This window comes from Lacerta agilis, chromosome 3 (genome assembly GCF_009819535.1).
Source record: "Lacerta agilis isolate rLacAgi1 chromosome 3, rLacAgi1.pri, whole genome shotgun sequence".
Taxonomy (NCBI): domain Eukaryota; kingdom Metazoa; phylum Chordata; class Lepidosauria; order Squamata; family Lacertidae; genus Lacerta; species Lacerta agilis.
The window spans coordinates 49374971-49399397 of record NC_046314.1 but is presented as its reverse complement, the minus strand read 5'-3'; the positions used below and the strand labels follow the sequence as shown (position 1 = coordinate 49399397).

Below are 24427 nucleotides of genomic sequence, written 5' to 3'. Positions count from 1 at the left end.
TGCCACCTAAATCTAAATTTTTAATATGGTCTCTTGGTGCCTATTCTGTCAACTTGCTAGCTATGCGAATCCACATGGGCTTTGAGCAGACCACACCAAGTGCTGCCTTCGTGCAGTGTCACTGACATTGCAGAAATTTATTCTAGCACTGCAGGCAGATAATACAGTACATATCCTTTGTATTTGGTTGAATACAGCCCTTTGTACCAGTTCCTAAGTTTCAGCATTTGTTAACTGGTCCTAGAAATGAAATCAAGATTGGGGCTATGCAAATATGTACTGACTAGTTTGTCAATAGTTCCTATTGAGTTCTATGAAACAAAGCAAATGACCTTAAATCTGAAGTACATCTGAAAAGGGACAAAACCTGCTCCAGATATCAGAGAAACCAGGGTCAGGCAGCACTGGGAAGGCTCACCGAAGGCTTGTCCCCAAGTTCACTTTTCCACATATATATGTGTGGCTACCACATGTCAATGGGAAAAAGTTAAAGCACTACACTAGGAGACTTCATTGTATTGAGGAAAAAACCTTCACTCTGTCCTGTAGTGGTCAGCGGAGTAGGACATCTTTGCTTACCTGACCTGTCACCTGCATTGCTGCAGCTTGCTGGGGAGGAGAGGTGAGATGGCAATGAGTTTAGTAAACACACTGGTGGGAGCAGGAGATTGGTTCTGCCCATGCATTTGCACCACGTGGACCTTGCTACTACCTCACGTCTCACCCTGCCGATAAGCCACAGTGATACCATTGACAGGAGGTCAAATAGTCATGATGCCTTGCCAAGTGACTACTGCCTCAGTTCCTATAAAACTGGTTACAAATAAGTAGCTAAGCAACCCTGGGGGTGGGAGTTGCATAAAGACTACCTATTCTGCAGAATACGTGAGAACAAGTTGCTTGTGTATTAACATCTATAGACATGTCAGCATAGCCCCTTTATGATCCAGCTTTCTCTTATGGATCAAAATAAGTGCCTCTCATTTCGGGGGGGGGGGTCTATAGATAGTGTAAAACAGCCTTTGGCAATAAACAGATAAAATATTACCAAAAAAAGTATTGAGCTAATGTATGAATTCCTGCATTAACACACTCACCATTGTTGGTTCAATGCAGAACTAAGACAGAATGAATTTCTTAGCTCTGTGTTTTATTTTAAATAAAAAAACACTATGTGATGTGCTGTTTTGGCCAAAGCTACACACACACACACACACATATATATATTCTTCCATTAGGAAGTCTTTTTATAATGAATTCCCTTAAATAAATGGAACTAATTTCAGCACCGAAATATCATTCTGCACTATTTAGTCAACTAGATTAGACTTCTGCTGATTTGTGTAAGGAGCTCAAAAATTATGGCCTCCTTTAATAATAGAGGCAGATAAATTTATTCCAAGTTGCTCAGGGCTGTGTCTCAGCTATGCAATAACCATATGAAGTAGATTAGCCTAAGATCAATGGCTTGTCCTTGGTCACTTAGTTTATAACAGAGAAGTTAAAACTAGCTTAGCATATGTGTATTCATCCCTTTGGCCACTACAGTGTATGGATCTAGATTACAGTAACTGGCAACCAAGAAATGCACAGCCTCATTAATGTCCACTGCTTCTTAGATGTCTCACTTACTGATCTTTGCTACTTCTGTTCTTTGTTTACCTACTGCAAGTAGAGTCTTGTGAGTTCTGCAGACACTGGATGTTTCTGCTGACAGCATTTGTGGGTGTTTTGTAGGTACTTGGAATGGAAATACTAAAGTGGCAATAAAGACTCTGAAGCCTGGCACAATGTCCCCAGAATCATTCCTGGAGGAGGCTCAGATCATGAAAAAGCTAAAACATGACAAACTGGTCCAGCTCTATGCTGTGGTGTCTGAAGAACCTATCTACATCGTCACAGAGTATATGAGCAAAGGTAGGTTAACACCATGCTGCTTGTAGATGTGAGTCGGGAATTACTCTCTAGATTGATTATTGCAAATTAGCATCACCTTCAACCATTTGCTTACCCGTTATTTTTAAAGCTACCCATTTGAAGTAATTGTTTTTTATTGCATTTTTTTTCTCTCCATGGAGCTGAAGGTGATATAAATAATGACAAAGGGTGATAATGTACAATTCGTAAATAAGTTCTCCTCAACCATATTTTACCCCGTTACAATCCTGTGAAATAGGTCAGATTGTCTGTACTAAGGCCACACATTGACTGAGCTTCATTGACTAAATGATTGTTTAAACTAGAGTCTCCCTGGCTGTAGTCTGATACATTCAAACCTCAGTTGTTGAATGTAATCCTTTCTGGGAGACCATTTGACTTCTGAAATGTTCGACAGCCGAGGCACGGCTTCCAATTGGTTGAAAGAGCTTCTTGCACTCAAGTGGAAGCCACGTCGGATGTTCGGGTTCCAAAAAACGTTTGGAAACCGGAGCATTTACTTCCGGGTTTTCAGCATTCAGGAGCCAAAACATTTGAAAATGGAGCCGTTTGAGAACCAAGGTTTGACTATTGTTAAAAAAGAGTGTCTTGCTCAAAGCCTATTCCCCCAGATGAAGTTCATGTCTTGGTGGGCATGCTGTCTCTGGCATTCCACAGCACTACCCTCTGCTTGCTGCCTATCATTGCTATCCTCTGCTTGCTCACAGGGCAGTTTAAGGAGGATTTGACCTGCCATCAGCATGTTATACCTGAGCCTCTACATTACTACATGTCTCCCCACTGTTCCCCATTGCATTGTTGAAGCAGTGATGGAGAATGCCTTCTTCAATTATGCTTGCATTGACTCATTGTATAGTATAAACATGGCCTCTGGTTTCTTTGAGTGTCAAATTAATTGCTTACTCATTAATTAAACTCTTAATGAGTAAAGAAAATAGCCTTTGATTAATTGGAGGGTATAAAAGTTGCAAATTTACTCCATGTCAGAATTAGATATTTTGCGGGTGCCAAGGTAAGTGGGGATTAGAATTCAGCCTGATAGTCTTGATCAGAACACGCCAACAAATGAGGGTTGTTGATTCATTTTAACAATCTTGAATCCCTCATCATATAAACATGAAGCCCTATTGAACAACATATTGAAATTAATTTAATCAACTTTAATTAAAGCATGTATTTACCCAAAACACTAAAATAGTACTATTCCCCACAAGGCAGCATAAAAGAAATTATGTAGGTACACACAATATAAATTCACATGAAAGGGCATTTGTTTCACAAATGGCAATGTTTTCTTGGACAGAATGTCCAGTCTTTCTGGTCCCAGAGCATTAAAACTGCCTCTGTCTTCCTGCCCCTGTTGCTTCTGCTATACGGTGATGACTGCACAAAATCTCCTTGCATATCACTGTCAAAACTCCTCCATATCTCTCTATATAATTATTTGCATGCATATTTTTCTATGCCCGCTTGATTGTGGGTGACAATCTAGCAAAAACTTTTAAGTTGCTACTGTATTTTTAAGTGCTAGAAAGGAAACATACTTTTATGTATTTTTAATTGTGTTTTCACTTTGTTGTCAGATTGTTTTCCGCATCCCTTCTCAGACTGCTCTGAGCATTTCCTAGCAACCATGTTATCATAGAGATGAACATCTGCTTTTGTTTGTTTGTTTAGGACAGAAACCATTTTTAAAAAGAATTTTGCGAAATCTAGCACTTTAGATAATTACTTTTGTTTTTGAAGACATGGATGATTCTGTAAGTTATGGTTCAGGGCACAAAAGATTAACCCTTGCCTCTGTGCTACATTCTTCTTGCAGAATAACAAAGAATAGAAACCCCTTTTTAAGATTGGTGATATTATTATCACAACCACTTAACCCTTTTTGTCATTTCAATGTTGAAAAATTGTCCATTTCTTTCTTTCCCATCTTGCTGTTCCTAGCTGCTCTGCAATCTATACCAAGCTATTTTCCCTTAACACTGTATCTTTAAATTTTTATATATTACTCCATCTTATTCTCTCTTAAATGGAAAGAGTTATTGATTTCCACTTCCTAAGGCAATTGTGGCTCCATGAATTTGCTGAGCTCAGGCATTGTTGTGCGATCTAGCCACTTTCTCCATCAGGGAATGCTTAACGAAGCATTCTGAACTGACCTTCTAAATACATTACCTGCATAGAAGCCCTCTGCAAGGTATTGTTAGGATGGTGAGAACTCATTTTAATGATGAGTTAGCCATGCATGGGCACTGGCATTTTTTACCTTTTACAAAATATTCATGCAAAGTAATTGGTTGATCTTATTAAAGACTGCTCTTTGTTGTGTTTGCTCTGATTTCATGCAAACTGTTACTAAAAGCTGTAAATTGAGAGTAAAACACTGTTTTCCCTTCTATTTTTGTTTCAGCAAAGGGGGCTTTATTAAGCTGTTTTACACTTCCCGCTGCATTTACATTTAGGGATAAAAGAACTATATCCTGGTTAAGTTTATTATATATTAATGTCTTGTATTCTATATCCAGAAACATGGTTTACTGAATATACTTGCTAGCTATTCCATTTGCTTCTGAGAGGTAACTTTGGTGATAGTAAATGAAAAGCTCATACATCTTGGTGACATCATATATTGGCCTGCTTTGCACCATGGCTTAGCACAAACCAAGTATGTAGTTTCCCAGAGAGGAGGTCATGGCCACTTCGCCCCTTTCAAAAAAGTTTGCTTCTGTGCTGAACTAAGCCATGGTCTGATTTAACATATTAATCAGACCCAGGATGGGGTTATATTTGGGGGGGGGGGGGAGAGAGAACGAATTCCTATGCCCCACAAATAACCCAGAGATGCATTTTAAATAAAAGGGCACATTCTACTCAGGTAAAAACACACTGATTCCCTGACTGATTCTTTCAACCAACAAAAGGCAGCTGCTTCATAATATATTCTTAAATCTGGCAAGGAGAATCCACCTCTATTTTTAGCATCAGTCAAAATCTTATATTTAATTCTTGGTTTCTTCCCCTGCCAGATAAATTTCGATAAATCTTTCTGCCACCTTTTGAAACAGTCCATCTTGTCAATGATTGGCAATGATTGGAACAAAAATAACATTTTCGGTAACACATTCATTTTTATCACAGAAATTCTACCTATAAGTGATAATTTTAATCTAGTCCAAATTTCTAAATCTCTTTTTATCTCGTTCCATACTTTCTCATAATTGTCTTTATAAAGATTTAGGTTTTTAGCAGTCATATTCACACCCACACACTGATTCCCTGACCGTCCACAGGCTGGATTTAGAAGGCGATTGGGCCGGATTCGGCCCCCAGGCCTTGGTTTGCTTACCCACGGGCTAAACTTTGGTTACAGCTCATGTTTAATCTAGAGAGATCTAAATCAGAACCCCAGTTTCTTACTGCACACAAAGTCAAGCCATGGCTTAGCAGAGTGCAGCACAGAAGCAGAACAACTGGAAAGGGGCAAAAGACCTGCAGTCTCCTTTCCCAGAGTCCACACACTTGCATGTCGATGCAAAGGCATAGTTTGGTTTAGTGTGGCACACAAGCCAGGTTAATGAAAATAATAACAGTTTCTCAAGAAGCACATTTCTGTGTTGCTCAAAATGAATTTCACTCACCAGAACCCAGGCACCCCAAGTAAATAAATCTCAAAGTCCTATCCCAGCCAAGTGTCAAAACAGCAAGACATCACACTTTCAACATTTGTTTGCCCACCTATCTCTATATGCATCTATGTATCTTTCACTGTATATTAAAATGTAAATTAATGAATGGTATTAAGTGAGAAAAGGTGTGAGCAAGGCATAATGGCCAGTCCAAACAAGGCATGTAGTAACTTCTCCAATAATATTTTTGGAAGGATTCTCATTAATCCTTTTCATGAATATATGCCCATAAATGTTTAAGATGGAGCATACAGGCAAATATGACAGCACAATAATCTTATGCTGGTATCATAATAATAATATACATCAGGAGATTTTTAGGTTGGGATATTTAGCTGTTAGAAAATCTGGTAATAGGTTTGAAGTATGAAAGTAGGGTTGTAATTCACTTGAATTAATCTACCATTTCAGAGTCTGTAAATCTGTAAACTCCATCTGGCTATCTTACCTGAAATCTTCCATAAATTGTATGATCTGCACTTTTTTTTAAAAAAAAAAAATGTATCATTACATTCAATCAAAAACATTGGTGTCTGTGTGTTGTTCAGCACTGAGTACCTAAACCTCTTTAAAAAAAACAAAAACCTTTTTTGTATTGGATTGCAGGAAGTTTGCTGGATTTCTTAAAAGATGGAGAAGGAAGAGCTCTGAAATTGCCAAACCTAGTGGATATGGCAGCACAGGTAAATTTTGACTATGTGCTTAGTAAAATGTACTCATGTCAAGGTTCTGTGTTCTTTATTAAGTAGAGTGTATTGTAAATCCAACAGGTTGCTGCAGGAATGGCTTACATTGAGCGAATGAATTACATACACAGAGACCTGCGTTCTGCAAACATCCTGGTGGGAAATGGGCTAATATGCAAGATTGCTGATTTTGGACTAGCAAGATTAATTGAAGACAATGAATACACAGCCAGACAAGGTAGGATAACTTTTACTGTAGCTTTCAAAGGTGATTGACAGAAAAACATGCCAAAATCTTGATGGGTTTTCTCCCTACTCATCTAGTGTAAAGGAAATGTGAATCAATGTTCAATTTACAAGTACAGATAGAGAATTATGGAACTGTTTATCATTTCCAATACACAGGAAATGTAAGTGTAATTGTATAATATATGACCTCTTTGGCCAATTTGACCAGCAGTTTTCAATAAGAATTTCTGGAACACAAAGAGGAATGGAATTCCATTGCTGTAAGGAAAAACGAATCAGACCCTAAGCTCAGTACCATATAACAGCATAAACTATGGCTTGTGTTGGATGGCTGCTGAAGCAGGCAGCAGCTTGTGCACATGATCTTTATTTTTTGGTGCCTCCCTACCACAGGTCTCTGTATCCCCCAAACCATCTCACATCGGTTGGGCACCTAAATCATGAGGGCTGTTTAATATGGGACTGCAGTGCAAAGGGGAATATCTCAAATTTAGGCAATTCATCCCCTGTACTGCAGACCCATACAGAATAGCTCCTATTGTTCAGGATGCTTTTGACCCTAGGGAGAGAAAGATCAGCTGTGTGAGTTTAAGCAACCAATTGATAAAACGCTGTCAAAGGAACAACAGCTATAACTAAAGTAGAATATTATTTCTTTAGTGTACTGTTAAGAACATTTTAGAATAAACTGTTCTGTAAATTCTTCACTACAAGGTGATAAGTGGATCAGTCCATATAGTTCTTTTTCTCTTACGGATTAGTACAGCCAGAATATCTTGAAATTTATCATCCCAAGGAAAACTAAACGTAACAGTCAAACATTCTGGTTGTAGCATGATCATGTAAAAATGAATCATGCAAACCAATTATTTCCTTGTTAGTTTCTAAATATTTTATTGGTTGAAGTGAATTTACTTCACAACGTGTACCATGCTTTAATTCATAGCATACTTAAACTATGCTACTTTGACTTTATCACATCTATTTGAATACTGTCCGGTATAATTGCCAGTGCAGTACATAAGGTCATACAAGCCACAGTAAAATCAATACAGTAGAGCAAAAACTAAAATAAAACAAATTCACAGTTAAAATCCCTCAGCGGATTAAAAGTAGTAAATAAAACAGTCTAAAAATGAAAAAAAAAGCCCAAGAGAACACAGGTCTTTTGTTGTTGTTTAGTCGTTTAGTCATGTTCGACTCTTCGTGACCCCATGGACCAGAGCACGCCAGGCACTCCTGTCTTCCACTGCTTCCCGCAGTTTGGTCAGACTCATGTTGGTAGCTTTGAGAACACTGTCCAACCATCTCGACCTCTGTCGTCCCCTTCTCCTTGTGCCCTCCATCTTTCCCAACATCAGGGTCTTTTCCAGGGAGTCTTCTCTTCTCATGAGGTGGCCAAAGTATTGGAGCCTCAGCTTCAGGATCTGTCCTTCCAGTGAACACTCAGGGCTGATTTCCTTAATAATGTAAGCCAAGCAAATTTCCCTAGTGAGAGATTTCCATCCGTAGGGCTTCACCACTGTAAATACCATTGAGAACAGAATGCTAGATTGGATTGGCCTTTGGAGCAGGGATTATCATATATTCTTAAAAGGCCCTCTCTGTGGAGGGGAGCCTCCACTAGTCACCTTGCTTTTGTGAAAAGCAAACTTAAAGGGCAAACTTAATATCATTGTCCGGGCCCACAGTAACCAAACTGCTTTGCTAATACAGTAGTTCCCCCAAAAAGTGTATGCTCTATATAAAAATGCAGAAGTAAATTAATGTTGATTGTAATACACTTGCAGATTCTTCTGTAGATTCTTCTGCATATATATTCTACAAGAGGAAATTCTATAATCAGGCTGAGTTACATGAATTAATGTAGATCTATTGGCAATGACTTCTCTATATGCATTCTACAGCCTGTAATTCAGATCACTGTCTGTCTGGAATTTCTCCCTTATATTTAAAATAATTTTTGAAGCAAGCTTTTAAATACTGGAGTATTGTACAGATTTCCCCTTGCTCAACATTGCTTAACTCCAGAGGGGCTGGTGATGGCACAGTAACACTTTGAAGCAATAGCTGTTTTTGTATGTTTTCCCCCACGACCCTCTCACATAGATTTTCCAGAGGGATGCAGCTGAGGGATTGTCGTGTTTATCTAGCCAGCTACTGTTCCTATGGTGTCTCTGGCACACAGGAACAGAAGACTGGCTGGGAAAGTATGATACAGGCTGGCAATTGCTTTTGGAGACAGGAAGTGCTTGTTTCTGTTAAGAATTGAAGGTTACATGTCAAATACACTTGGCTTTCTTTCTTTTTTCTTGCCACCTGATAGTTTGTGTACTTGACATTAATAGAACTGACTTCCTGCCTCTTCCACTCTCTAAAAAGTGCTCCTATGAATCCCTGAATAAATTGCTAAAGGAAGCAGATGGTGTTGATACCCATCTCCAGTGGTCTTATAAGACATGGTACTATTCGTTCAGTCTGATTTTTCAGTGTTTGTCTAACATTTACGCTATTTATGAGAGCAAAATAGGCCTGTAAACTTTATTTATTTCCTATCAATCATGGGGAAGCAACAGATGGGCATGCACTGACATGTGGTTTCCCTGGCATGCAGCAAAAGCTGTTCCTGCCTTCTCACTCTGCCCTGCATGGTGTTGCAAGTCTGCCTGCAAGTCTTGATCAATATGGATGAGTGGCCAGGTCATGATCTACAGGTGCTTGACAAATTAAATTTCTGTGAATTCCTTTGTGAACTGACTGGATCTAGTCCTCCCAGACTTGCGTGTAGATTGGAATGTAACTATCCTTTGGATTTTGCCCTTCACCAAAACATCTTTGAAATGCATGTTTACGGGCATGTAGAAACATAGAATCGTAGAATGCATGATAAAATACAACTTCAATACCAATTTCCATGCAGATCATGTTTTTAAAAAATATATCATTATAGGGTTGCCATACGTCCAGAATTTCCCGGACATATTTGGAAGACTGTAGTTGGAAGCAGTTTTCGTGGCAGTGGAAGTATGGCAACCCAACCCCTCCCCCCCAAAAAAGCTCAACTTTTCTGTCCGTATTCTCATTGTTTGAAATATGGCAACCCTAACATATTATAGTGCAATGAACACACTTGAAATTGACATAGGCTGGAAGGTTGGTATACAATAATAGACTGATCCATCTATCCCTGTTCATGACACACCCACACAAAATGCCTATGTTTTCATATATAATTATGTGTATTTTTAAAATGTTGATTTTATTTTGGGGGGAAATAAGCTAAGTTGTTTTACATAAATGGGACTCCACCCCACCCCCCCACAAAGGTCTAACTGCCATGCTGGAGGGGAGGAGCAGGATTTTCAGGGGGGTTGACACTTGGGAAGGAAAGGCTTAACCCTGTTATTGCAGCATGCTACTATGGTAGAAAAACAGAAAATATAATACAAACCATAAAACAATGTTGAAAACATTAGGCCAATAAAAATTAAAAACTACAGAAATAAAATGGGCTAATTCATGAAGCTTTGCGAGAAAAGAATCCCCCCCCCCAAAAAAAATACTGCTTGCTTCACTTGCAGGGGATAAGAACTCCAGAGAACTGCTGCAAACAGTGATAAAATCATGTGCTCAAGTGACATAACATGCTGCACTATCAACAAATCTTCATCCACTGATCTCAAGAGACCAGGGTGAAATTAGAGGGAGAGGTGACTTCTCAGATACCCTGTGGTCAGGAACCACATAGGGTTTAATACACAAGTAGTAAAACCTTGAATCTGACATGCTAATAGCTAGGGAGAAGACAGGAAAAGAGGAAGAGAGAAGGTGGGTGTTTAGATGGGTGTTGTAGGCATGTGTTTGAGAGTCGTGGGAGGTTCCTCACTTCTGCTCTAGAAACCTTTCATGATACTTAGGTGCCTTTTCATAGGCGAGCATCATATTCAAAATAATTATGCTTCTAGATTTTGCAATAAGAACAGGTAGATTTCGGTGGTGCCAAATGCACCCTAATTTCTGATTGTTACACACACACACACACACACACACACACACACACACACAATTGCTGTCATTTATATGCAAATATACCCAGAAGCATCATGTTGTAAATATGAAAAAGAAAAGAAAAAAGAATGTTGTGGCCTGAAGTCGATATTAAATAGAAAGAAGCTTTGAATTATTTCCCCAAGTAAAGAAATGAAGTGACCTCCTACCAGCCACTGATACCTCAATGGTAGCTGCTTTGTTCTCTCCTAGGTGCAAAGTTTCCAATAAAATGGACTGCCCCTGAAGCTGCATTGTATGGAAGGTTTACAATAAAATCAGATGTCTGGTCCTTTGGAATATTGCTGACAGAGCTAGTAACAAAAGGGAGAGTGCCATATCCAGGTAAGGAAATAAGAAACCATGCTAAAAATGATTTCAGACAATTCTGTGAGTTGGGTGAAATCTGTGGCTTTAATGCTTGGATCCCAACAAATTATACGCGTGCATGGCAGAGCACCAAAAACAACAACAACAACAACAACAACAACAAACCCCACCTCATTTCAGGCAGCAAAAACAATGTGAAATTCTATCTGCACACAGATATCTCCTCCACTGCACTTTAAATCCTTGCCATAGTCAAGAGGCCATTTCTCTCAATTGTTTTGTGTTAGTAGCCGTGGTTTGGGCATTATCTGACCTCAGTTCAAATCACACAGGGGGACATGTGGGTATGTGGACTGGCTCCATCCCTACCCTTATCCTCTCCACCCCAAACCTCTCACATTGAGTGGGAAGATCTGAAGGCGCATTTCTAAGTGTGTCTGACTGAGCACATATAGAAGCCTTCCCACAGTCAAGAACCCTGTTCAGTCAGGGTTCCCAACCATGGGGGGGGGGGGCTTCTGCATATGTTCTGCAGACCCACAGGAAATGCTCTTCAGAACTTTGTGCTCTCCAAAGAGACAGGAACACTGAGAGAAAGATTTGAGTGCATGGCCCTGCTGTGCTCTTCATGTGTTTGCAGCAGACACCTGACAACATCTTTTCCGAATACCAATTTTGACGCCCCTATAACAGGCTTCCTCAAACTCAGCCCACTAGATGTTTTGAGACTACAGTTCCCATCACCCCTGATCACTGGTCCTGCTAGCTAGGGATCATGGGAGTTATAGGCCAAAAACATCTGGAGGGCTGAGTTTGAGGAAGCCTGACCTATAATTTAGGTGACATCAAATGCAAATTTAAGTATTGTTCATCCACAAACTACTTCTAGGCATTCCAAGTCCTGAATTTGCTATTCTGTTTGATAGTTCTGGCAAGTTGAAGCCACGGACCATAATGATAATGTGTGATAAATACTTCATATTGGTATCTGCTACTGGGCCAAATTCAAGGTGTTACTGTTAGTATATAAAGCTTTTAACAACTTGGACCAGTCTACCTACAAGATGACCTTACCCAATATGTGCCCACTCAACTGCTTCAATCAGTGGAAGCAGTTGAGTGGGCACATAATATGAGTGCCACATAATATCCTCACGGCATCCGTAAGAACCTGACTTAGTGTGGCAGCACTGATGGTTTGGAATTCCTTGCCTATTGATAATAAAAGGCAGGCACCTTCATTGTATTCTTTTCGGCACCTGCTGAAGACATACTTATTTAGACAAGCCTACCCAGTTGTTTAGAAAATTTGTGGAAGTTTTTAATTGTTTTAGTCTATTTTTACTGCAGTTTTAACCTTCTATATGTTTTAAATTGTGATTGTAAAATTGTAAGTGACAATTTTATTGTTTTAGCTTTTTTGTAAACCAAGTTGAAGTTTTTCTACAATCAAGCAGTATATAAATTTTATGAAATACATGCATACTTACATACATAGGCTTCTTCCACTTCCTTCATCAATCTATTCCACAACATAATATTCACTGAAAAGGGGCTGCTTGAAGGGACTGGGCCATTCAGATGTTGCAAATGAGTCGTTGGCAACTTTAAAAAACAAACAAAAAATTTATCACAAATTTTCCTGGAAACGGTAAATCCAGATTAAGTGAGTGGTGGGGATACAGACTGGCATGTTGATGCCAACATGAGGAACACCAATCCCACATTAATCGCCCTCCGGAAGTGTACTAAAAGAGGATGTGAATTCATTTAAAATTAATCAGTCTTGGGACAGAGTCCTGACATGATGAAGAAGAAGGAGAGTTTGGATTTGATATCCTGCTTTTCACTACCTGAAGGAGTCTCAAAGCGGCTAACATTCTCCTTTCCCTTCCTCCCCCACAACAAACACTCTGTGAGGTGAGTGGGGCTGAGAGTGGACTTCAGAGAAGTGTGACTAGCCCAAGGTCACCCAGCAGCTGCATGTGGAGGAGCGTAGACACGAACCCGGTTCCCCAGATTACGAGTCTACCGCTATTAACCACTACACCACACTGGCTCTCTAGATGATGGTTGTTAAGGAAATATGCCTAGCCCTATTGCTTTTTTCCAAACAAAATTCATTTTCAGTACATCTCTCTGTTGTTGTTTTTGCAGGTATGAATAATCGTGAAGTCCTGGAGCAGGTAGAACGGGGCTATAGGATGCCATGCCCTCAGGATTGCCCCATCTCCCTACATGAGCTCATGATCCACTGCTGGAAGAAAGACCCAGAAGAGCGCCCAACATTTGAGTACTTGCAGGGTTTCCTTGAAGACTACTTTACTGCAACTGAACCCCAGTACCAGCCAGGTGACAACCTGTAATTTTTTTGGTCTGTGCAGACTACAGTTATCAGGTGTTCCGGCAGCAGCTGACAAAGGCTGACTAGCTACTTCCAAAGGCTGCATCTTAGAGCACCAAAAAGCACTGGAGCCAGAAGCTGAGAATTCCCAGACCTAACCTGCCGTAAAGATCTGAATGTCTTCTATGAACAGAAAAGTGAACACTTGATTTTGTTCTTCATCAGAGACTCAGAAACTGCATTGTTTTGATGTTATGTAAACTGCAAAATCTTTGTTCAGTGTAAATAGTAATTCAGTGCCAATAACATCCTAGTGCTTTCCTTTTTTAAAAAATAATAATAATGCAAAGTTATGTGATTTTAACTAGTCTTCTCCTGATTCAACTAAAGTATTATTTTCCAAAAGTGGCCTCTTTTTGTCTACATTTTTTCATGTTCTAACAAAATAAAATCAGGACCAGTGTTTGGGGATTTTGGTTTTCGTTTGGTTGGTTGGGTTTTTTCCTTTTCCTTTTTTGCTTTTATATATAAGATATATGTAAAATATATACATACTTGTATATAGTTGTGGGTGCTACTGCAGAGGAAACTCATTTCAGAAACGGATTAGCCATAATGCTGAAGCACCCAGAAAAAGACTAATTTCCTTGTAGACATGAAACACTGGTGAAGATTCTGAAAGCCAGTGACTGAATTTTTGGCTTTTGCCAAGCATGACTTTTTAAATTGGATTGCACTTTTGGGTTTGACTATGTACCTGTAGGTTGTTGTAACTTTTGATCTTTCAGAAATCATGTGCAGCATTTCCAGCAACTTTTGCCAACTGCGTGGTTTGAACTTGTGATCAAAATTTAATAACAAACTTATTAAAGCAAGAAAATGCGCCATTACCTGTTCAGACTGGAAGACTGAAACTGCAAGTACTTTCCTGTATCAAAATATGTATACTGAACATTTTCTGATTTTTTTAAAAAATTAATAAACATTGCAACCACATGCAAATAGTCTCAACCTCATAGCATTTAATCATGTCCCCATGCTTAACCATTCATCAGGCATCCGCTAGAGTACCTTTTTCACATACCATAACCCATCGTAAAGTAGGTGTTTTAAATGTCCTGTACTGCTGATGAAATTACTTTCAATATGTCTGCAAGTGTTTCAGTGGAATTACTATGCACTTCTTTTATGGGGAAACGGGGAGGGAATGGAGGGATACACGCAAGTATTACTTTTTTCAGTTGTCTGTATCAGCCTTGGATACCTTCTTTTCTTACCTTTAACCAAAAAGAAACAAAAAAGCCACATCCTTTCTATGTCTCTCTTAAGTTTTTTTAAAAAATAATTTTAGTCTTAATTACCTTTTGTTGTTGTTTTTATTTGCAAGTTTACATTTTTAAAATGTTTAACCGTCTTAATTTAGTAATTAAAAGAGTATTTTACATTTGGATTTTTGTTCTTTCATTCAAATCATAGCCAGATGGAGATTTGTAGCAGAGAAGGAGTGTCCTTGGCCTGTTGGCTCTTGCGGCAGCAGTTGTATTATGAAGCTGATGTGAAACATCTGGGATTCAGCCTAAGAGGGTGGCTGGAAGTGAAAGGGTTTTGTACTCTTATAATTATTCGAGAATTACTTTCTTTAGCGTGAGTCTTTGTGCACTGTTGTCAGAAGGAAGAATATTTTCTATGTAGAAATAAATATATTTTTCCCAACGTTCGCACTTGGAACTCTATCGCAAATGAGTTGAAGCAAAACAAAGGTAAAATCTTAATCCCTATCTGGAAGAATCCTAAGGGTCACTTATGCTAATAGATCTTTAAAAATGTTACAAGAAACCTTAGAGGGTGTTTGTTTGCTAGACTACCACCAGCAGCTGATAATGTGATAGTGCTGCCCTGTTTACCTGACCTCCCATCTTGCTGAGTTACTGCAGCATCCCAGAATGGAGACGATGCATCGGTGGCAAGGGCAGTGCAGAGCAAATGTGCTGGCAGGAGTGCTGGATTGGCTCCACCAGCACATTTGCAATGACCTCACCTCCTTGTGTGCTGCAGCAACTCTGCCAGGCAGATGAGCAGCAGGAAGGCTCACTAGAACTACAAAAGTACAAGATATTTTTTCATTAAATAAAGATGCTCTGTGTCAATCTTTACAAAGCCCCTTTCAAATTTTTCACAATTGCACCTATCAGCTGCAGGGAAGAGTGGGGTCTGAATTATATCCATGAACAGCTGTTTATCTAATACAGGGGCAGCCAATCTATGGCCCTCCAACTCTCACGAGGCCTCGCTAGCATGGCAGGGATGATGGGAATTGTATTCCAGCAACATCTGAAGGGACACAGCTAAACTCAATTCAAAAGCTAGCTCTAATCTGTGAACTCAATTCAAGCCTGCATACTTAGTGTGTATGAATTACGCAACTCTCCAAACATTGTGCGGATCGGTAATCTGTTTTTATGGTTCAAATGCACATAAGACTTATCACCATGTATAGAGTCAGACTGAGATTAAAATACCTACAAAAGCATTATGTGAATCAGTCCTCTGTAACAGCATGGCAAATGTGGTGTGTCCCCAAAGAGTAACTGGTTTCTTTTGACACGGGCTAGCAGCTAGGATCTCCAGTTTCTCGAAAATGATTTTTTGCACTATCTCAGTTGATCACAAACAGGCCTACATTGTCAGGTATGAAGCCACAGTTTCATGGTGGATCAAATACTTTAAATGAACCAAGTCCCAGGTGTCATTGCTGACATCTCTGGAAAGTTGCTTCTAGTCACAGAAGACTGCTCTGTACAATGGGCCACTGCTCTGACTCAGTGAAAGGCAGGTCCATTTATCTTCATTATTAGGTTACCTGATGCCTATATTGTTTGTGAACCATCATGTTAAATATCGAGTCCACCACATTTGGCCTTCTAAATGCCTGACCTGCAGGCTTCCCCCACCCCTGTTTATTTTATTTTTATTGCATTTATGTCCCACCTTTTTTTCCTCAGGAGCTCATAGATCTTCTCGCCTTCCCCTTTTTATCCTCACAACAACCCTGTGACAGTAGGTTAGGCTGAAAGGTAGTGACAAGCCCAAGGCCCACCCAGTGAGCTTCATGGCTGAGTAGAGATTGTTGCCAACAGGCAGCAAAAAAGGAGATCTATAAGGGTCTAACAGGCCACAAAATATGGCTTGTATTCAGTTTGGTGGGCCAACGTATAACAGACCTGTGATAACCTACTGGTAAGCAAAATGGGTAACAATGCTATTTGTTCTCCAGATGTTTTCAGGGTAAGTAGCAGACCAATCTACGCATTGTCTTATATTCTACAGTGAAAAACACAGTATTTATAACACTTAGAAGAGATATGTGAAAATACGTTGGAGGTTGCTGTGACATATAATTGCTCATATAATTATATGGAAAACACCTTAAGCAGCTGCTCCACAAGGATGATGTAGAAAAATGTGTGGACGACACAATGTTTGGCTCAGAAAACGGTTTGCCTGTTTCAATTCATGGCTAACAAAAATTACAGATTCATTCCTAATGCTAAAATCTCACAGCATTGCCACAGCCACACCAGAAAGCAATTATTATTCAGAGTGTGTAATAGACAGAAAGAATGCATGTATTTTTTATTGAAGCATGGTATCATGCGTATCTGTTCAGAATGCTGCTGAGAGGATTTCCTTACCTGGCATTATTTAAATCCTTGGCAAATATCACTTCTTGTGCTTCTAGTACAGCCAGCTTTTGCCAATAAATTATTGTCTGATTATAGTATGTCTTGGTGGCATGATACAGAAAGGATCTCCATATCTCCGGGAGTCTTCATGCTAACATTACCCTTGAACAATGCTGTCTCTAGGGGCAAAAGACACCCAAGTGGTTTCGGAAATAATTACTTCTGGCAAAGCCCTTCATCTCTGAGTATTCATGTGAGTACGAATGAATTATTCCAGGAACAGAAGAGGAAACTCCCAGAGGTTGGTATTTTGTATGAGTAATCCTTTAGATTTGGGGGTTGGGGAAAATAGTCTGTGAAAGAAAACAGAGGAAGACTGTCATCCCTGAAGTATCTAACTGAATCGGTTGTGGGCAACCAATCCTTAAAATGGTCTGCTAGTAAAAAGCCTGCAGAACAGTGTTTTAATGAATTTTAACTGTTGGGAAATGAACTCAAAAGGACTCATTTAAACATGCACAAAGGTACACTTAACATTTCATAAAGCTAAAAATTCCATAGTAAAGCAATACTGTGATAAATATATTTCAGCATTGAAATCATGTCTACTCTATTCAGCTCTTAGACGACTTATTTGAGCACTTTCCCCCTTCCTCAATATTCTAGCCACAGTTTGTGGGCAAGATAACACACACACACCCCTCAAAAAAATAATTTCAATTCAGATATTTATTTATTTATTTATTTAAAAATCACATCAAGCCTTTGCCTTGATAATAACTGCCTCCCTTTTCATTAGCTTTCTTTTGTCCAGCACAGCTGGTCACTTTTTGGTGTATCATCTGCTGCAGATTCTAATTTTTGTTGGGTGTGTGTGATTTGTCCTCATTCTTTTATCCAACTGAGGAGCATCGGCCTCTTTCTTAACTCCAAAACAGTTCTTTTTAACAACGGTGGTAGCAATAGCAGTGGCTGAAGAGTGCCTTTAGCTGCTCTCTTTTCGCTTTTCTTTTAGCATTTGGCATCATGCACACCCCTTCCCGAGGTCTCTTGAGATAATCTGTCTACAAACTCAAATCTCACAACTGAGACTCAAACCCAGGCCTCTCTGTTTTCTCGCAGAAAGGAAGAGTACCTAATGGTGCTTGCTTACACTTCGATTGGCTTTCACAGTCCAGCAAAATCCCACCTGTTTTGTATTTTGAAAATAAATCAATTTTTGTTGTAAGCTGCTTTGGGCACACCTGACTCGGGAAAAAGTGGCATATGAATGAACAGAATAAAATAAAGAAATCAATAATCTGTAGTCAGGGGGGGGAAGCGAGTTTGGCAAAGGATTCAAGGCATGTGTACACTGTGTAAGGATCCCCAAATTAGATGAAAGCACACATGCAGAAAACCCTCTAAATGATTATGTATTTAGCAACACAGGCTTAGATTTTCACCCTCCTCCCATTCTAACACCAGGAGCAGTCCCAAAGTCTGGGTACAATGAAATTTTCCAGCTTCTGTTATATCTACTTCCTATTCTAAGATAGAAAATTACTTAAGCAAGCAGTTAATATTTCATCGCTGTTAACACCAAAGCTTGCACTTCTTTCAGCAGAGCCCTATCATTAAAACTGACCTTCACGGCTCCTATTATTCCCAATGAGCCTTCAGATAAGATTCGTGTCATTCATTTTAGTCTGTCTCCTGTCACAAAGCAAGCAGGGTGAAAAGTGGGATGTGATTTGTGTTTACTGAGAAAGAACCTAGGATGGGTCACATGGGGAGAGGAGCAAAAGAATCCATATCACGTAGAAGAACGAAGCTGGGTGAACTTTACTGGTGAGGAAGTTTTACTTCACTGGTGAGGAATTCATGAGGGCTGGTGTGGAATTTCCCCACTATTTTATATGTTTAAAAAATGCCCTGTGTAGAATTTTATGAAGTGCCCAATCTGATGACAGGTTTGGGTGCAATCTTCTGAAACCATCTAGCAGCCACAAGATGACTCCTGCGATTACCTCACTGTTCTTAACCCCTTGGTACTGTGTAATGCTAAAGCCAAGGACTTCAGACTATTCTGGCTTTCGCAAGACTCCTGTAATGTTGTGTGCTCTGAGGACCTCCAAGGAAAAGTAGGTGACTGTCTAAAAGGCAGCCTTGAAATCTGATCAGGCCATGCAAGTGGTTTAAAGGTTACCGGACCAGTTGTGCTCAGAACATCTGTGTCTGAGAGCTTGCCAGGGATTCAAGTAATCAGATTTACTACAGTGCCGAGGGATCTGAGCTCCAGATCTCCCTGCCAGAATTTGCAAGCCTCCTTAGTAGGGCAGCAAGTGTAATCTATTTATACTATGCAATGAGAGCAAGTCGGTGAGCGCAGGGATGAGCTTTCAGGCAACATTTCCATACTCGGCTCCTCCAGCCGATAGTGTGTGTGTGTGTGTGACATGCTTGGTTCTCATCCCTGTTGCCCTGAGACTGCATAACTGAGTGGAAAGCACACTCTTAACTCCTGCCTCTGACCAGGTGGCCAAGGGCCACTGGGAACCTGCATATCCCCTGTCTCCTGGGAAGCGCAGCACAGTTAAATGGTCCTATCCCGCAGCCAGAGAAGAATCAGCTACAGAAAGCTCAGTTTCTTCCTTCCATGCCAGAAGGAAGACTTGGCTCCATTTGCATGGGGACTGCAGAAATGAGGGGGCATTATGGTCTGGCACACTCCATCCACCAGAAGATTAAAGGCAGCTAAGTTGTATGAATATATACACTTAAAGGCGGGGAGGCCCAAATGCTCAGATGATTCTGCTAAGGTTATTTAACTTGAAAAATGGATATATGAATCTGCTTGCTTTTCTCTTCTATCCCCATTCCTTTTTCTTTTTGTTTTGTGTCACTTATTATTATTTTTGTTGTTGTTGTTCAGTCGTTCAGTCATGTCCGACTCTTCGTGACCCCATGGACCAGAGCACGCCAGGTACCCCTATCCTCCACTGCTTCCCGCAGTTTGGCCAAACTCATGCCAGCTTATTATTTTATTAACTATTAAATTTGCATACTGCCCTATGCCTTTGGGTCTCAGAACAGTCACAACATAAAATCACAATATAAAAATACAAAAATTTTAACCTCCTAACCGTGCTTAACATACGTTAGCTAATAAACAATATAGTAATAGAGATATTGTCCAGCAAGCAAGCCAATTTGTAATCTTATAAAATAAGATGCTATTCAAAACCATTAAAGGCTTGTACATATATGGACCATTAATGTGGATGCCAGTTTCTCTGTGGAACCAGGAGTGAGAAACCAGTAGTCCTCTAGATGTTGCACTTCATCATTTGCTTTTGCCATTGTAGTAATGTCTTCTTTTAAAAAACAAATAAAAACAAACAAACATGCCAATCAAATTTCCTGGTGGAGAGCCGCTTAGATGTTTTCTTTGCTACAGAGCTACTGCGTTCCTCTCACATACCCCTGCCGGACAACTACACATAGCTGTCAAGTATCCCGTATTGGCCGGGATTCCCCCGTTTTTACACGTGTTTCCCGCTCCTCTCACGGATGCCTCAAAAACCCGTATATTCCCAGGTTGTGTGGAGGTGGAGGAGGGCCGGGAATGCCCGGGGGGAGGAGAGACAAGCCGTCGGCGCTTCCCTCGGCTGCAAGTGGAGCAGGAGAGCCAGGAGAGCGAGCGAGAAGCCGCTAGGGGGAGCGCTCCATCGGCAGCCCGGCCAAGCGCTCTCTCTCTCTCTCCTCCCTGGCTGGCTGCTGCGCCGGAACCGGCAGCGCTTCCAGGGGCCGGGCGTGCCTCTTGCCCGGCAGGCAGACGGGCTGGCTTGCTTCGCCCTCCTCTGCTTGCCGGAGGGACTGCTTGCTTGCCTGCCTGCCTGCCTGCCTGCCTGCCCGCGGCGGCCTCCACAAGCCCAGCCCAGTGCATTACTGAAACCGATATGTTCTGAAAAAAATAAAGACTTATTATTGTTGAGCTAAGAAAATATCGTCGTTCATTTGGTCCAGCGAGTTAAGTATGCTCATGAGGAGGTGAACTCAGGGAAAGGACAAAACTGACCTGCAGGGTGATAGTTTGTGTCTTGGAGTTCCCTCAGGAGGGGCTAGCGGGCGGAAACCTTGGCATTGCCACAGAGTTGTTAAGAGGGCTTAGCTAACTGATATAGTGAGGGATCTAATGAAAGAGAGACCCCGAACTGTAGGCAAAGAAGAGTTTAACCCCTGAAGTCCAGAGCGGAGGATATAACCGGCCACGGCCGCTGGACAGGAAAACTCCCGTTACTAAGAGATCCCCAGATTATAAATAAAAGGGGATTGACATAACAGGTGGACCTCAGAGGGACAGGTGGGGTGGATTGAAATTTGACCCAGAACACCTGATTAGAATCAGTTACAGGTGGGTAGCCGTGTTGGTCTGCCATAGGCGAAACAAAATAGAAAATTCTTTCCAGTAGCACCTTAGAGACCAACTGAGTTTGTTCTTTGTATGAGCTTTCATATGCATGCACACTTCTTCAGATACAGATATTTCTGATTAGAAATTCACTTAGTAACAAGGGGAGAGTGTGAAGTGGAGGTTCGTCACACCCTGGCACCTCATTCTGTGTAATGCTCAATCTTGAATTAAACACTCCTTTAGCTTTTCTTAATGCTACATGCACTTCCAAGTATATGTGTGTTTTTGTATTTTCCTATCCAGTACATTCCCGTTGCCTCTTGACGCCTTTCTCATCATAGTGACTGAATCTTCTTTTACTCCTGAAGCATAATTTCCAAGTAAACTCCTCTCTCTCTCTCTCTCTCTCTCTCTCTCTCTCTCTCTCTCTCCCCTATTGTTTATTCTTCTTCTATTAATCATCAAGTGTCTGCTAGGTAATGATCAATGAACAGTTAATTGAAAGCAAGAGGGAATAAGGAAAGCATTAGTTTGTTGCTGATCTTAATTAAGGAGATATGTATTGCTGTGGGGAAAACTGTAATAAATAGCAAGAGAGGTTTTTATCATTAAGAGGGAGTTAATTGGAAGTTGCTTATAAATTAACATAGAGGCATTGTGATCACTCTTTTTGTTTGCATCTCAGCAGGGTGTAACAAATCTTGTAGCCTTAAATCCTAATAAGATGAAGATTCAGCTAGCTACAAAATTCATACAGCCCTAAATGGAAATAATTTATTATTTCTTCATCAGCAGCAGCGAAGCTGTAAATAGGTGACAGAATATTATAGCTGGGAAAAGGCTGCTTACCTAGAAAGCACCCCTAATTCTTACTCCCCTCATACTGATCCTCAGAAATAAGTTATTTGATTTTAGAGGCTCATTGAAATGAATTGAACCTATTCCCACACCAGCTGCTACAGGTTAGTGTCTCTGTCCCCTTTCAGATATGATAGTGCACCACAGATTGCATTCTTGAGCTGCTGTAAACTTGGGTCTCGTGCTCCCCTCCCCTTCTGCACTCCTTCACACAAGGAAAGGAAATGTAAATATTTCCCTCAAGGTTTCTAACAAATAACAATGTCACGTTTTATCCAAATGAAAGAAACCATGGTTTGACATCCTGGTTCATTAACTAATTATGGTTTGGATGTTGCAGTTTCACATATTTGGACAAAACAGGAAACTCTTCAAAATTACAATCAGATGTTTTATAGCCTCCTCAAGGCACTGTGCCTCATGCACATAATGCTAAAGCCATGATTTGTGTTTTGTCTGGGCCTATATATCCAGCATTACCTAGAATCTATAGTTTTGCCCTCTGCTAGGAGCAGAAGAGCCTCTGGTGACAATTGTAAGCTTGACATACTGATAAAAATCTGAATATTAAATAGTTGTGTGCTTAAAAAAAGTCTCCTGCAACTTTATCCACCAATTAATGAGAAAATAAATGTATGAATTAATTTTGGAAAAATACAATAAAACAACATCCCTCAAATAATTTATAACAAATTGTAGTAACAGGAAAGTATAAAAATTAAAAAGCGGGCTGATGCAACATAACCCTTTAAAATGCCTGAGCAAATAAAGAAGTTTTAACCTGGTACGGAAAAGACTGCCATGTTGGTGCCAGGCTTACCTTGCTGGGAGGGCATTTTAGAGGTAGGGTGCATCTCTAAGGAAAGTACCTCTTTTTAGAACATACATAACATACCTCTTCGAAGGAAGACATGTGGGGAAAAGTATAAAGGAGATAACACCATCCAAATTAAAATGGAGGAAAAGAACTTGTTGAATATAAGAAGAAATTAGGTTGCCAATTTTTTTTAGCAAGCCAGACCCACATATTAACAATTTGTATGCAATTTGCAGCCTCTGTACGTCCTCCATTTTGAAACTGTTCAAGGTGGATACCCTTATATTATATTTCCTTACTGCCTTCTTCCTCGTGCTTCAAACCTTAGCCCCACACTTTATTTTTCATTTTTATTTGAGCAAAGATGCATTTTTGACACTATTTTGAAATTGGCACACCAGAGAAATACTCAAAGCAGCCTTTTTTCCTGTTCTACTGCCTGGCGTGTGTATAAATTCAGCCTGTTCCTCCTGCCAGCAGTATTACAAATCATAACTCATGCCATCAGCCCTTGCCACACTGGAGCACATTTTCTGCTTCATTCATCACCGTCAGGGTCTTATGAACGAGGATGTGTTCAGGCAGGTCATACAGTAAAGAAACCGCTGAAGTGAAGCTGCCTAGAGACCTGGTTAATAGTTCATGATTTCTACAAGAAATTCAATTACGGGGCCAGAAGAGGGCTCAGGCTTTCCCTCAGCAATCTTCCCAGCATCCTGATGTTGTTCTTTTGAGGCACACATACAGCCTCAAAGCAAAGGTCATCTAGTCCAGTCATCTGCTGATACCAGAAATCTGCATCTATAGCCCCCCTAATAGGTGGACATCCATTTTCTGCTTAAAATACTTATAAGGAAGAAGAGTCCACGACCATCCAAGTTGAACAACTAATGACAGTATTTTTTTTAAAAAAAAAAACGTATTAAAACTTAATTTAACTTATCCCTTTCCTTGTAACGTGAACCCTTCAGTTAAGGTGCTCCATCATCTATGTGAAGATGGCTAACACATTGCGTCTTCCCCAGGTGAAATACACCCAGTTTGTTCAACCTCTCCTCACAGCACTTTGTCCCCAGGCCTTTCACTGTCGTCATCACATTCTTGTGTTCCAGTAGTTTGCTGACACACTTCTTAAACTGTGGTGACCAGAACACTATACTTCCACTGAAGTCTGACCAAAGAAGAATAGAATAGTACTGTTTCTTTCCATGAACTGGACACGACATATCTGTTGTTGCAACATGGCTGATGCATTAAGCCTTTTTAGCTGCTGTATTCTTCTGCTGACAAATAACTTGTGGTCTATTAAACCCTCTGCATCTTCCCTTCTAAAATTTACTGCTGTAAAGCCAGGTGTTCTGTGAGAAGGATTGACGGCAATGCTCAACCA

The 24427-nt window shown here is 40.3% G+C and overlaps 1 protein-coding gene across 6 annotated transcripts in view; it reads left to right on the top strand.

The window, feature by feature from the left end:
- Positions 1–14733, top strand: part of FYN (FYN proto-oncogene, Src family tyrosine kinase) — a 108748-nt gene extending 94015 nt beyond the window's left edge. For all 6 annotated transcript variants that reach the window (XM_033143623.1, XM_033143622.1, XM_033143621.1 and 3 more), the window contains 5 exons: positions 1738–1917; positions 6234–6310; positions 6398–6551; positions 10823–10954; positions 13097–14733. In XM_033143623.1, coding sequence (XP_032999514.1) covers positions 1738–1917; positions 6234–6310; positions 6398–6551; positions 10823–10954; positions 13097–13305 — 752 coding nt within the window. In that variant the 3' untranslated portion in view covers positions 13306–14733. The remainder of the gene's footprint in view (positions 1–1737; positions 1918–6233; positions 6311–6397; positions 6552–10822; positions 10955–13096) is intronic.
- The last annotated feature ends 9694 nt before the right edge of the window (positions 14734–24427 follow it).